This window comes from Bombus affinis, chromosome 2 (genome assembly GCF_024516045.1).
Source record: "Bombus affinis isolate iyBomAffi1 chromosome 2, iyBomAffi1.2, whole genome shotgun sequence".
In the NCBI taxonomy this organism is placed as follows: Eukaryota; Metazoa; Arthropoda; class Insecta; order Hymenoptera; family Apidae; genus Bombus; species Bombus affinis.
In genome coordinates this window covers 12,170,643-12,184,910 of record NC_066345.1, presented here as the reverse complement: position 1 = coordinate 12,184,910, position 14,268 = coordinate 12,170,643, and the positions used below count along the sequence as shown (strand labels likewise).

The 14,268-nt window shown below is 41.4% G+C and overlaps 2 protein-coding genes across 15 annotated transcripts in view; one reads left to right on the top strand and one right to left on the bottom strand.

Annotated features, from left to right (window-relative positions):
- The first annotated feature begins 42 nt into the window (after positions 1 to 42).
- On the top strand, positions 43 to 1,281 carry LOC126925150 (N-alpha-acetyltransferase 20). Of its 2 annotated transcripts, XM_050740461.1 has the most exons (6): positions 45 to 227; positions 349 to 373; positions 508 to 598; positions 673 to 802; positions 870 to 1,006; positions 1,082 to 1,281. In XM_050740461.1, exons 1-6 carry the CDS (start codon positions 175 to 177, stop codon positions 1,165 to 1,167), a joined length of 522 nt encoding a protein of 173 aa, XP_050596418.1. In that variant the 5' UTR covers positions 45 to 174; the 3' UTR covers positions 1,168 to 1,281. The 2 variants fall into 2 exon arrangements, with proteins under 2 accessions (XP_050596427.1, XP_050596418.1); XM_050740470.1 differs by lacking the exon at positions 508 to 598 and having other exon boundaries at positions 43 to 227; positions 663 to 802.
- The window catches only part of LOC126924785 (uncharacterized protein CG43867), a 98,663-nt gene continuing 85,672 nt past the window's right edge, over positions 1,278 to 14,268 (bottom strand). For 5 of the 13 annotated variants that reach the window (XM_050739622.1, XM_050739694.1, XM_050739678.1 and 2 more), the window contains 18 exons: positions 10,445 to 10,612; positions 9,993 to 10,178; positions 9,722 to 9,924; positions 9,045 to 9,276; positions 8,700 to 8,874; positions 8,386 to 8,622; positions 8,011 to 8,302; positions 7,651 to 7,924; positions 7,177 to 7,566; positions 6,885 to 7,103; positions 4,853 to 5,145; positions 4,426 to 4,759; positions 4,113 to 4,352; positions 3,901 to 4,037; positions 3,697 to 3,826; positions 3,414 to 3,623; positions 3,207 to 3,342; positions 1,278 to 3,135 (listed from right to left, as the gene is read on the bottom strand). In XM_050739622.1, coding sequence (XP_050595579.1) covers positions 3,071 to 3,135; positions 3,207 to 3,342; positions 3,414 to 3,623; positions 3,697 to 3,826; positions 3,901 to 4,037; positions 4,113 to 4,352; positions 4,426 to 4,759; positions 4,853 to 5,145; positions 6,885 to 7,103; positions 7,177 to 7,566; positions 7,651 to 7,924; positions 8,011 to 8,302; positions 8,386 to 8,622; positions 8,700 to 8,874; positions 9,045 to 9,276; positions 9,722 to 9,924; positions 9,993 to 10,178; positions 10,445 to 10,612 — 3,921 coding nt within the window. In that variant the 3' untranslated portion in view covers positions 1,278 to 3,070. Of the gene's footprint in view, positions 3,136 to 3,206; positions 3,343 to 3,413; positions 3,624 to 3,696; positions 3,827 to 3,900; positions 4,038 to 4,112; positions 4,353 to 4,425; positions 4,760 to 4,852; positions 5,146 to 6,884; positions 7,104 to 7,176; positions 7,567 to 7,650; positions 7,925 to 8,010; positions 8,303 to 8,385; positions 8,623 to 8,699; positions 8,875 to 9,044; positions 9,277 to 9,721; positions 9,925 to 9,992; positions 10,179 to 10,444; positions 10,613 to 10,685; positions 11,098 to 11,812; positions 12,218 to 14,268 lie in introns of those variants that run through there. The other 8 variants (XM_050739714.1, XM_050739723.1, XM_050739623.1 and 5 more) reach the window with 8 other exon arrangements.

Here is a 14,268-nt window from a genome sequence, read left to right as displayed (position 1 = left end):
TGCAGTGGCGACGTATGGTGTCAGATGAATAAATTACACTAGTCGCATTTACTTGATCTGGGTCTGAGCAGATCTGAGTTTGGATTAGTTTAAACTTAGTGTTGGCAGAGTCTTCCTGTGATAAATTACGTTTATATCACATTTATTTACTCAATCTTTTATTGCATTTAAAACATGACGACTCTTAGGCCTTTCACATGCAACGATTTATTTAAATTTAACAATGTGTGAGTATCGAAATATGTATTTATCAATTGCTAATATTGTTTAATATTGTTTAACCTAAATATACAATTTTGAATAAAAACAGTTATTTACTAGCATTTTTAATTATTCTATTTTTTATAGAAATTTAGATCCACTTACGGAGACAGTATCCTTTAAATATCTTATATCTTATTACGTTTGTTGTTTAAAATAAACATATTTATTTACTACACAATTTTGGTATATATTTTTCTTAATTTTAATCTTGTTAAAATTTTACTTGGTAAAATTTTAAACTAGTATGGACTTTCTTTTTATACACACTATCTAGCACATTGGCCAGAGTATTTTCAAGTAGCTGAATCGCCAAGTGGAGAAATTATGGGTTATAGTAAGTTTTTTTCTCGTATCATATAAGATACTTCTCCTTGATAGTGCATTATAATTAATATTAGAAATTTAAAGTTATGGGAAAGGCAGAAGGGCAAGGAGAGAACTGGCATGGTCATATAACAGCTCTTACAGTTTCACCTAATTATAGGAGATTAGGTTTGGCTGCAATGTTAATAGAATTTTTAGAGAAGGTTTCAGAAAAGTAAGTTTAATGGTGAAGTATGGCTTAATAACATGTATATTCTATGTATCTCTGTATATTGTTACAGGAAGCAAGCATATTTTGTAGATCTCTTTGTAAGAGTTAGTAATAAGGTGGCAATCAAAATGTATCAACAGTTAGGATATATTGTTTATAGGACTGTTTTAGAATATTATACTGGAAACCCAGATGAAGATGCTTTTGGTATACAAATTACTGTTACTTTTGTAAAAAAATTTTTAAATATAAATTAAATATTCTGTTCTTTTCTTCTTACAGACATGAGAAAGGCACTTTCAAGAGATGTAAAGAAAAAATCAGTAATACCATTAACTCATCCTGTAAGACCTGAAGAAATAGACTGAGTCTATATTATGATTATGTATATTGTTAAGGATTTAATCTAAAATAAATGATAGATTTATGAGAAGCATAAGGTTTTTAATACATACAGTAAATAAATAGTCTCCCAAAGTGTAGATCCGAGCAGTTTATTTCTCTTCCTGTACAATAGTACAATGCTTTTCGCTCACACCGCTCGTGCCCTTATGCGTCGTTTTATGCGAATAAATAATAAATAGAAATGTAAGGTGGTAGGCTCAGAATATTCTGTAGACAGCTAGACGATCGCAAGAAATTTCTACCACGATTGTAGCCTTTATCAGCTGCCATCTTCTCATTCTACTATATTTAGAAACTTAAGACTAAGGTGATATTTACAGATCAGTGACTCTTTTTTACTGCATCATGATACAAAGGTGCTAAGCACCTAAATAGTAGCATTTCATTGCGTATTATAAAAATTAAAGACAAAATGTCGTTCTTGCATATCTTTGTACTGCTCCCAGTAATCTGAGGTTTCTATCGTTTTTTATTTTATATAAATCTTCAATGCGCTAAACAAAGCCGTGCATAGAGTTACTTTGTCTATACTGCTCAGAGAGGCACAGTCACACTCAGCCTATCTCAGGAATTATAAAATTATAGAAGTCTTGTACATATTGCACGAAAGCCCTACTTTTAAACTTTTATTTATTTCTGGATACTAAAGAGAAGGAAGACATTTGCTAGTTATGTAGGACACGTCAAGCGAGTACAAAACTTCTATACGTGACGGGATCATCGTTTAATTAGTACAAAAATGTTGCACATATGTTACCGTAGGAACGATACTAATTATTAAAGAAAACGCGTTCCCATTACATCTATTTGGTCGTGTCCTTATAAAACGAACTTATTTGCTTAAACATTAAATAAATATAAAATATGAGACTAGCTGTTATCAAAATAACATGATAATGTGTAAGTTGCATTTGTCACTTTCCGTACAAAGAATTTTTTTCTTATGATTGAGCTTAAATTCAACCAGACTTAAAGTTAATACTGTCTGTACTTACTGCCACCAATCAACCATATTTTTCAAATTAGTTATTATAAAATATAAGAGAAGTAATTAGTCAATGCAATGAAAAATCGTGTACAACACTTTTTAAATTAAAACAGATCATTATGTGAATAATGTAGTGATCGAAGGTAAATTTTGAATTTACAATGACAGTAGGTACAGTTATTACGCTTGAAATATCTTTATATTTGAAAAATCTAAATACTTATATCCATGTGTTTTTTATTTGCACTGCAAAGCAATTGCAGGCTCCTCGTACGTGTACTGCGATCGATTTGGCAAGAAATAAGAATTTCGTCGACATATTCTCACATTAAAGACAAAGGTATCGCTGCATCACTCACTAGACTTCTAAACATCCATTAACTCCGATTAATTATATACATATGTGATACATCACTTCTGCATCCTTATCTTACGCTAAACGTTTTGAATTTGGTATATAAATACGGTAGCAAAAAGTTTCAGCATGATGCCTTAGCTTTTTTTTAATGAAATTATTCGATGTAATTTCAGACATACTAATTTATTTTAGGCAGTGTTGCAAATCGTTTTCGATTAATTTCAGTCACCCACGTTTAAATCGCGTTAACGTGGACCACAGAGTTTTGCATGCTGTCAGGTATGTACACAAAAACGTTGTCTGTCAAGCATCATCTCTAATTTACACAAAACGCAACTAAAATCAACTACAGCGCACACGTTGCTGAGCGTTGTCCAGTGTATCGTTTTACGCAAATTCTTACAATACAGCCTGTAGTACCTTCGAATATAAAGTTAGTGCCTTGGCAGGATCAGACTTTCATGAACGAAGTGCCGTATTCCCCTGCTTCTTTTTCCCAATTCGATTGACCAGTCTTTTTTTAAGGTCTTTGGTGGTCTGGCGTCGACTTTAAAATATCTGGTTGCGTTGGAAGACAGCCTGAACCTAGTCCAATTGTTATTCAATCAGCAAAAACAGAGAAAAAATAAAATACAAAAGTATGTATTTTTACAAACCCGTTGTAGGTCTTAGGGTCGATTTGATGGATCTGTGAGACCCATTACGAGTTAATGTGTTCATCTGTGGCGTGCCAGGTAAAGTATGTCCCAAGGCGTTCATGTAATCGGCAATCAACAATGTTATCTCTAGAATCTGTACAAATACGAATAGATAATATTTAATATTTAGAAATCTTGTTTTAATGAGATTGCTCGATGATATACCTTAGGTTTTGATAGAGCAAATAAAAGTTTTTGTTCAGCTGCTCCTTCGTCAGGGCAAGCGACCAGCATAAAATCATCCAAACATCCTCCGAATGTAACTATGTTCGCATAATTATAACGACACATCACTGCCATCGTTTGTAATTCTAGAAGAGTAACACTATCTTCGGAAACGGCTATCCATACGGTTATCGGCTCAGCTTGCTTCAACTATGAAACAAGATATTTTTAAATAACTTTTCTTTTCATTTTTGTTTATCTATAAATATGTCCCGTTATTAACCTTTGCTTGATAGAGTGTAGCTCCAAAGAAAGGCCACTTCCTGGTACAAGTTAGATATATGCGAACACAGTCTAATACGCTACGACCTTTTAACGCGATCCACTTTTCTTGAAGTTTTTCTTGCAGTTCTCTGCAACAAGAAATCCGTGATTTTAAACATAGCTGATACTTATTTATGTTCTTTGTAATTTACATGGTACTTGCCTTAATTGCTCGGCAGTGATGTTTGTTCGATATCGTATGGGATAAAATTTATCTAAAGCTTGAAGCACCAAATGATGAGGATTGCATCCTGGGCCGCTGCCTCGAGCTTTATCGTTGTTATATTCACCAAAATCGATCTACAACGTTTCATCGTTACATTAACAGTATTTTCATTAAAAAACTGCATCATTATTTTCAAAGAGTAACTTTACCTGTGCCATTAACGACGCAAGTTCAAATGCAAGTTCTCGATTGACCGGAAATTTGCCTTGTACGACTTGCTGATTTATTTGGTAACACAGAAGAAGCCTTTCTCTGTCGGTTTCCATCTTAGCTGCCTGTCTCCAATAACATCGCGATTTGTACGTTAATTGTATCACCCTGGTATTCTCGAATTTTCCTGAGCCCTTCTCTCTTAATGCGGTTTCCCATTTGGAGATTATATCACAAAGCTGGAACGAATAAAATTATCGCGTCGGAATACTTTCGTCTACTGTAATTTCCAAACTCTCCCGAGGTGCATACTTTTGCTTGAAGATCGATGAAATGTTCAAGATCCTTCTCGATGGGATCGTCACTGAATAACGTGAAACCCGATTGATGAACATCACGGCAACCGATTTCCTGGTTCAGGGTATTCAGAAATTCTTCTATCGTTGTGCTGCCATCGAAGCTTACAACCTGATACGTCCCATTCAAGAAGTGAACCGGTATTGCATGCGGCAGGGAATGATGGTAGGGATTTTTCATTAATATCGATAGGACCTCCATTCTCGAGGGCTTCACCTCCCTTCCGCCGTTTTGTAATGTCCTTTCCAACGCTCTTTCGCAATAGGCTGCGTATTTGCCGCACTCCGTCCTAACAAAATAACAAATTCATACGTTTAAATTTACATGTTTCGGTTGAAATTTTGAAATTTGAATGCTAATAGAACGAAGGAAGACCACTTACTTAGTATCAGCGTTTCTTTGCAAGTGTAACTTCAGGTACCAGAGTAGCCGATTGTTTCTTGGTAGGAATAGAGAAACAGCGAGCGCGAGCAGCTGCCATCCCTGGATAAGAACGTACTGGGCGGGATTAGTTTTGCAGTCCAAAATCGTTGACGTCGAGTGGCCCTGCATGAGCGGAGGACTGTGAGAAGTGGAGGCCGTCGACTGTGCGTCCGCATTTTCACCGCTGCCATTTGCCGCGGGACTTTGCGTATCGCAGGTGAACAGCGATTGCGTGGCGCAGAGAAGGAGCTGCTGCAATGGTATGCTGGCATACTACTATATCCCTGGATCGAACCAGACCTAATCTACTACTTTATTTATTTATTTATTTTTTTTTTCTTTAAACAAATCGCGCTCCACTGTCCTCGTTTATTATTCGTTTGTAGAATCTATTTTAACAGGACAATCGAGAATACGTGTTTTAAAATCTTTTAGACCTGTGCAGCTCATCGACTTTCTAATATGCATTTGGAATTGTACGAGGAGTGTCTAGGACAAACCTCGGATTTGATTCGGATCTGATGGAACACTCTAGATTCGTTACATTTTCGTCATAATATAATGCCTGTTAGTAATGTAAGCAATCGAAATCGGTCTGATTAACGCATAACTCTATGTGTGTTAATCACATAAAACGCATGAACTGTAATAAGTCGAATGAATTAAGAGAAATGTGGATGAGATAAGCGCTTTCGTATTTTTTTAGGCCATGTGAGTCTACCTTACAGCTCGAAACCATTTTTCTTTCGTTCGTTTGTCACGAACGAATCGCTCGAACGCGCTCTTTCCCCTTATTATTCTCCTTGACGCTTGATACACTGTACTCAACGATGCATAGCTTCCGAAGCTCTCGGTCTAATTACATTCTACGACGTACGTTCGAATCTGTAAGGAGCTTCTAGCTGTTGTTGCTATTCTTTCTTTCTTTCTTTCTTTCTTTTTTTTTTTTTTTCTTTAAATCAATTTTCTTATATCACCGTTTATGACCAGATAATCAAAGACTAATTTTTCTAAGCAGCATTCAAAAAACAGAGAATATTTTGTAATGAGCTATCGAGCAAAAAAACGTACGGAAACAGAAACAAAAAACCAATCTAGTAAAAAGATGTTTTTCTGTGTGTGGTTTTTTATGTACACCAACATACCATTCTGCAAGTGTGTGTGCCGCAGAACGTATTTTGACAAGTTCGGAGATCGTGGTATTTTATTAGCGAATCGGACGATCGATCGTTAATGCATCGATGATGAAGTATGATCGATGAGATAAAGAGTGAGTCTAAGTGATTCTCCCGCGATGAGAGGAATGAATTGTCGAAATATGTTCGGCTCACATGATAGGGCATCAGGGTACAGGTGATCGGGTATCATGTATAAATATCAAAAAGTACACAGTAAAAATAAAACAAACTTAACATGACGATGTACTATGAAAAAAGATAACAAGAATCGAAAAAAAAACGCATGCGATTTTAGAGTAGCCTAGGAATAGCACACGTAAAGCAGCAAATGAAAATGAAATGTGAATGAATGTTAAAACTAAAATCGTTTTCTGTTAAATACTTCGTCAAGTATTATTAATGTTATTGTTATTACTATCATTACTATTATTAATTATATATTGCTTTGGCAAATAAACGACAACCAGTTGTATTAATTATTAGTGAGTTACTTTACAAAAGAAAACAAAAAGGAATAAAGAGAGAGACAACTAAACAGTTCACCGCTACTTCAACGGAATTACTTCGTATAATACTTGACTAAGCGTACCCGATGTACCATTTCTTCTGATTATACGGAAGCGATATATCCAATTATACATTCGTTTTTTAACTAGCCTTTTTTGAAGAATACCATACATTTTGAACCTATTAGCTTGATAGTAGCGTTTCGGCCAATAGGTAAAACGTTTATTATAAATTACGCGACGAACACGTCGGCTGTAAAAATGGTACAGGGTTCAGAGTGTTTGTTAAACAATAAGCAGGACTTACAACGCGCGCAGTACCCAGCGACACAAGTCTGGCGGCCTTTTTTACCTGTACGCCCAAACGATGTTGAGTATGACGACTTGTCTGCTTTACCAATGCACATATGAATTCAGATTGTAATTCAGGCTGGTCTATGCATTGTTGCAATGCGTTTTGCGCTAATACCACATGGTAGTCTATGCCTGCTTGCTCCACTGCCACCGACATGAACAATTGACAAGCCTGTGGTGTAAAATAACATTTCCTCGTATATAAAATGTCCGATATACGATGTTTTTATATTTCATGTATTAACCTTGAAAAGCTTGATAGCCTCGGTCTGCAAGGCTTCGGATGTCAAGCTGGTCAGTGGGCTAGTGATGTTCTCTTTCGTGTGGAGCAACAACGGGTGTCTCCAGAGGACACAACTAGGATCTCCATCGGTTTCCATTAATCTTTGTACTAGCTGCTCGTACTGAGTTCCAGCACTAGGTCCGCCTCCAGATACCACCGTCAGATGGTACAGCCAATTGTCTTTATCTTGTTTATGAGGCATCAGCAAGTACGTAGGGCCTTGATGAGTAGGAAAAATACCGATCGTTCTTTCGTGAGGACCCTCGGCGTCTCTTTCTTCGCTGTCGCTGTCGGACACGTGCTCGACTTCTTCTACTCTAGCGTCTCTCATATTTATTTGTCCAATAGGATTCTGAAAAACAAATGAAACGGAGGCCTTGGTAATATTCACGCGTAGTGATCGAATAATATACATATTGAAAGATCAGTGGCTTACCGTATCGTTAGGGCACTTAAAGTAAAGGAACATTTTTCCGATGAGGACGCACCAGCACTTCTTAGCGTGCCCGTTTTTCACTTTCGTCAGCCATCCCTGTATCGTAGGCTTATTATCTTCCTTACTGAGCAAAAGTTTCGTCGCGTTCCGCCTTTGTACGTTTTGTAAAACCCTTATCCAGTCTTCCATCGTTGCGATACAGTCTGCCGTTAAATAATACGTTTTCTTCCCTGTTGCTATCTCAAACGTGGCAGCACCTTCCGCCCTGTTTATCCTATTAAAAAAGTCACGGATAATTTTAATTTTAATCGTACTTTCTACGAGGAAAATACGAGAAAATATATATCGTTGCACAATTACCTGCACACTTCATCCAATACAATTTGGCCTTGAGGTTTTCGATTGACATCGTTCTGACTTTTCCAATAGGTCAGCACACCGTTTTTCAACACGAACCATCTCTTTCTCCAGGTCTTTAATTTACCACCGAGTTTCGCAAGGTGGCCGGTCTTCTCTAAAGATTCTTGTCGTTTTGGGCTCTCGCCGGAGACTCGCATTAGCAAACTCGGCATACTAGATTCGAAGGATGTGGAGCTTAGAGCATCGGGAGGTATCGCGTAGTCTTCCGACAGGCCAGATTCCAGAGAGGTGTCTGTAAGCGAGTCGGTAATTTCCAAGTTGTTGGACGTACGATCACAGTGTTCGACGATCGCTAATGATAATTGAAATGCTTACCACGTTTCACGCTTTTGCTAGGGGAGCCGCTGGAGCTTCTCTTGGCAGGACTAAGGCTGCTGGTGGTTTTAACGCTTTTCGAAGGACTACTTCCACTGCCAAGCGAAGAGTCCGTGTTGTCTGAAGAGCTATTGGTGATTCTCGTGTTGGTTTCCGTTTGATTGGGATGCTCTTCGCCGTCCGAGCTGTCATCGGAACTGTCACCAAAGGGCATTGACCTAATTTGACTGGCTCGCCCTAAAAAATCGAAAGAATCATAGACACTCGCCCTTTTAAAACGAATGCTTGTTAAGAAACGAACGACAGCGACTTACCCTTGACCGTTGCATAGACTGGAACTGAAATATCGCAATAGCCTTGGGAGTTGTGCGCAGTCAAGTTGTGTCCTGTTGCTTGGGAATGTTTCGACGAGCTAGTTGTATTTGTCATTGTGGAAGGCGCGGATTCCTCGTTCGTCGGTGGACCGATGCCAAGCCCGCCATCCGCTACCTGTGGAATTCGTAAACGGGTTTGTTTCCTGACTGTAACAACTTGGCGAGTATGCTCGTAACGCGTGTTTTCCCATAAATATAAGACTCGTTGATTTTCTACTCTAGAAACTTATGTTAACCGTTCACATGCACAAACGAACCTAATAAGATTAACGCGTATATCAGTACCTGGTATATCTTGGCTTCCCAACTAGGAAATCGGTGCAAGGGTGGAGTGGGTGGTCGGGGACCTTGCGCGCTTTGAGCCCAATTCATTCCTTCCCTGCTCGGCGTATAGATCTCCGCGTAATCGTGAATAGCCTCCGAGCTGCCGCTGTCTCTGCTCGTCTCCGAGACTCCAGGTATATTCGGTAACATCACCAAGTTTTCCACCGCAGCAGCAAGCTCCTCCGATAGCAAGCTACAGCGGAAAAAGAACGGCAAGCATAAAACACGGAACTAATTTAGCCAGCAAACGCATTTTAATCGCTTCGATAGATACACGATCAGCGACAGCCCCGTAGCGATGTGCTCGTGCCAATAAGAACGAAGGAAATAAAGGTAAAAAGTAAAAGAGAAGCTCTATACTGGAAGGCAACAGAGAACAAAGTATACACGGGGTCGATAGATCCCCGCAGGAAGTCTCAGGACGTTACAGGGTACCACAGTTTCGAGAGTCGGGCGCCGCTATCACGTCGTGAGACCTCCCAAGGAGAATCGAGACATATTTACGCGACGCTACAGGCTAACGAACGACGCGCAAGCAGAAGCGAAAGAAGCGATTATTACGAAAAGAAGCGAGATGTATGTAATAATGTACGTAGGCGCGAAGCGTCAGACGACGAAGGCTTCTCGCGAGATTCTACCTTGAATCCATGTTGGTGGTCGTGATCCCTCGTTGTATAGTTCCACAGGCGGACAGGTGTCTTCGGTGCTTTGTACCAGCTTGTGGTTCCGCTACGGCGCTTTGCACGCTTTCCGGTACCGTCTGCGGTGTTCCCTCCAAGCTTTCCGATCGTCTGCGTAACGTGGGGTCAACTTCCAGAGATAAGGATGCCCTTGTGGGTGCCTGAAACAACACGTACTTTGGTAAATGAATTTTTAAAATTCTTTCCCGATACTGAAGACTCTACGTACAGGTGGTTTCAGGCCGATATTGGTTATGTGATTTCTCAATAGCTCCAACTGCTGATTGCACTTGTTGTTCTGTTCCCTTAGGTGTTGGTTTTGCTGTTCCAGTTCCCTCAACTTATTGGTCACCCATTCCTTTATTCTCGCGGCTTTCGCCTCGACCTGCCTCGCGTCTTGAAGCCGCAACTGCCTCTGCAAGCGTTTCGTAATCGTTCGTAGATTATCAGTTATCTCGACCGTTCTTTGATACGGCGCGTTGTTTTATCATGACGCAACCGCGTTAGATTATCAGAATACTGATTCTGCAAAATTACTGATGAAATTAAATCCGTTTGTCGTATAGAATTCTTAGACGTTCGAAAGCAAGCTGATGCTACGAGGAACCTGACGAGGTTCCGATACGGCGGATCGATTCATATATTTCTCTCGGAAGAAACGTCTGGATTTGTTTCCATTACCTGTTCCTCGACCTGTGTTTCTAGCTTCGAGATGCAGGCACAATGTACATCCTCGATCTTGTCATTCTGCGTACCGGAAGTAGACGGCAGCGAATGCGGTGGAGAACCAACGCCGGATGTGCTCAAGCAGTATTCACCCTTCACTAGCCGCTCCTCCATCATCCGTACCTGTAATACATCCAACACGTCCTTCCAGTCGTCGCAAATCCGTTTATCCATTACGACAGATCGTTTTACTAACTTAATTCTCAACTTTCAACATCGTCGATCTCCGCTTTTGTCTCTTAAAGTACTCTTTAGCTCATGGCCCAGAAGACACTCATTCACCGATTCCTCCCCATAAAAACATTGTCTGCGCGAACCCTCTGGCCAGCCTACTTTCCAAACGATAACTAGAACTCCGTGAATTTCGTCGGTTCGGAAAGCGTCACGCGAGCATGCCACGTTTCCGGCGCGATCGAAGAAGCATGGCAGTGGCGTGGGATCGTCGAGTAAACAGCAATGACAAAGCGTGCAGAGCGAGAGAGAATGAGGGTGGGAAAGGGGAGGAGAAAAAGGAAGGGACGTTTGGCGTTGCGTGTGGACCTGGTGCACCCCTTTTCTGCCACGATGGTGGCAATGCTCGTTTTGCAGCAGCTGTCAAAAATCGATATCACGCTCACGCAATACGGATACGTAAGCGCTGCACTCCGCGCGTCCACCACTAAAGCAGGAAAAGGGGAGAGACAGAGAGCGATATTGAGAAAATCAATACGCCAACGGAGAAATCCTCTGGCCAAATGTTTTCCTCCTGGCACCGCGTGTGGTTGCATGTGCTCTGCGAATCATATCGATTACCCTTCGCGTTTTCACGTTCATTGTCGTCTTTTCTCCAGAGTCAAGGATCCCGTGATACTTCGCTTCTCTCTGTCGTTCGATCGCGTTCTTCTCCTTTTCAATAGCAAATTCAGAGATTCAGAGGAAGAGATTTTAGAGTTTGAGTCGAATCGGAATAAGAAGACGCGTTAAGCTTCGTATTTTCGGTTGCGAGATTGATCGAACAAGGCTGCACCGTTTGCGGACGATGAGTAAGAAAGCTGGGCCGCAACGCGAATCATCGCTGGCAGAGCAGTATTAATAGCACCGACATTCCACCGAATTGTCGTTCCAGATATTCGATCACTCTTTCACACCGAGCCAGCACACTGGCCCATTTCACTGTAAATCTCATCTGGCCACGTGCCGCATCGTTACTCTACACCCCCGATACAATTTATTCGACACGCGATACGACGATCGTACGTTCGATTCTTGTTTTTCCACCAACTTTTTCCAAGAAATCGTATCCTACCGAACGTTTAAAAAATACGATATTAGATGATTCCTTACCCAGGTTACGAGTGGCCATGATAGCCGATCGCGAGCTAATCAGAATCGACCAATGACCCCTTTAAACCCTTCGTTCCTCTCCTCGAGGGCTCTTGCTCGATTCTCGAGGACACTCCCATAAACAGCGAACCAGGACACGAGATTTCCCTTGCCTCGTAACCGTAACTCGAACGAGTCTCGGGGGATAAACTACGGGGATAAGGGTGCGCACGATGCCGATGATCGAACTGAACTGAACGAAACTAATGCGCGTAAACTCTTCGGCCTTTCCTGCGGCCGATGAGTCACGTTGGCTCGCAGCCAATGGCAGAATTCGTAGAGGTCCTCGTGTGCACATACGCCACCCCACAGGCAAGTACGTCGGCCTGATAGTAGACGACAGACGGCGGCTCCTTCCTTAGGCTCTCTGCCGATTCGCAGCCTCTAACACCACCCAAGTCGGAGGGAAACCGATGAATACGCGACAGCCCGATCGCGAACACGTTCCACGTTGGCTCTACGTCTTGAGATTTATCGATCTGCTCCACGCTTGTATCTCGCAGGCCTGCGCCCGTCGTCACCACGCGACACGTTCTGCGATGAACGATCGTCCACGGGGTGTCTCATAGCGACACTGATCGCTGTATGGGAGGGACGAGCCTTCCGGTTGTCGACTTCTGAACGCACAAGTTGATTCGTCGTCGAGGATCGTAGGATTCACGGTTGCTGGCTTTTAATTATATCTAGCGGGTGGTACAGCAGTTCTTGGATTTCTCACTTTTAAAGCAGATTGTATTTAGAAATTGGCTATCTGCAAGCAATCAAATGGTCTGCGAAACTCTTTGTCTTTTTCAATGCTACTCGGTTCATTGGATTTCAATAGGGAAACAGAGGAAGGCAGACTTGGCAGTCGAGTCGGAGCTGTTTAATTCAGAGACAACGACCGGCTACGGCGAGTTTATCATTCGATCGAACGACTTCTGCGGACGTTTGAACTCTATCCGAAGATTTATCGATTCGTGTTGCGTCTCCGGAGGCACAACCCTGAAAGCGAAATACTGCGAAACTAGAAATAGCTGCTGGCTGGAATAATCTAATCCCATCCGCTGATCTACAGAAACGTCACGTCTGTTGCCATTTGCATTGTCTTTACGCATTCCTTTTTTCCCTCCTTTGGTTTACTACCTTCTTGATAGAGGATCGCAATAACGTTTCATGAAAATTGGACCGATCCATTCAGGATACTAACCTAAAATAATAACCTAAATCCACGGTATTACGAGCTTCTTGAACAAAATCGTATGCGTTCGGAAGCTTAGAGGGACCTTTCAATGGCAAAGGGCCACTTTGTTTTCGTTGGCGAAGGGGACGCACGAATCATAGCGGGTTCCATGGGACGAGCTGAGAGGCTGGCCCCCTTATCTTTTCATGGTGGTTCGACGCACGTGCGCGTACACGCGACAAAGCGGTATCACCTCTCACGGACGCATCGTCGAATCGTGCTGGCTTCCCGCCAAAAGCAGCCCGTTAACGTGCATGTACATGCAGAAACATTCATTCAACTGCGATCGTCGGGGGGAACGAGCCGCGGAAAAAAAGGGAACAGACGACCACGACTGCGGCTGGCTAAATGGATCAACGACCGACGAACGCGTGAGAAACGCGTCGTCGACCGAGAAGGGCTCGACATTGTCCGCTATTCCGCGTATATCGCGCGACCTCCGCGTTAACGAGGAATTGCAAGAGGCTGAGAAGATTGGAATTTTGAGGCTCGAGTGGAGCTAGACGCGAGTTCTTCCAGAAAAAGTATAGTCCACGGTTTGAAAAGAACGTTTTTCAAAGACGTAGTTTTTCAAAGAAATATTTGGAAGATACACGATGAACCTCGTTTGTCGTTTCTTTGTAAATAGATGCACGCGTAATATGTAAAGATATCTAAGGTATCCAAAGTATAGTGTCATTTACGATATTTCATAGATAAAGCAATCTTTCGCTCGAGTCTCATTTTTTCAATTATTTTAGTAAAGTTATGAAGTTGCATAAATATATATATCCGCGGTCTATTTATCAGTAACCAAGAATGTTTGCAGATATTATAATAGTATTTCACTCGTGACAAGTAAACACAAGGTATAGTTACAAACACTATTCTCTAAATTTGCCGTTATTTATGTTTTGCCACGAACGAACCTGTGAACTGTATAATTTTATCTTACTCACAATACCTTATTGCAAAGAAGTCAAATTCGAATATCACATCGCCAAGACTAAAGATAGCAACGCGCAACGAAATCAAGCGTTACATCGCTATGACTCAAGCCCAGCGAGAGAGGTACCGAAACCCTAGAGATTAAGCCGACCTGGATCGCACGACGAAGAAAGCCGCGACTCTACGGTGACTTTAAGAACCTTGTTCTCAAAGGGCAGATTCGGAGAATCGACGTTCGAAACAGGGGCTTCATCGTAGAGAAACAGCA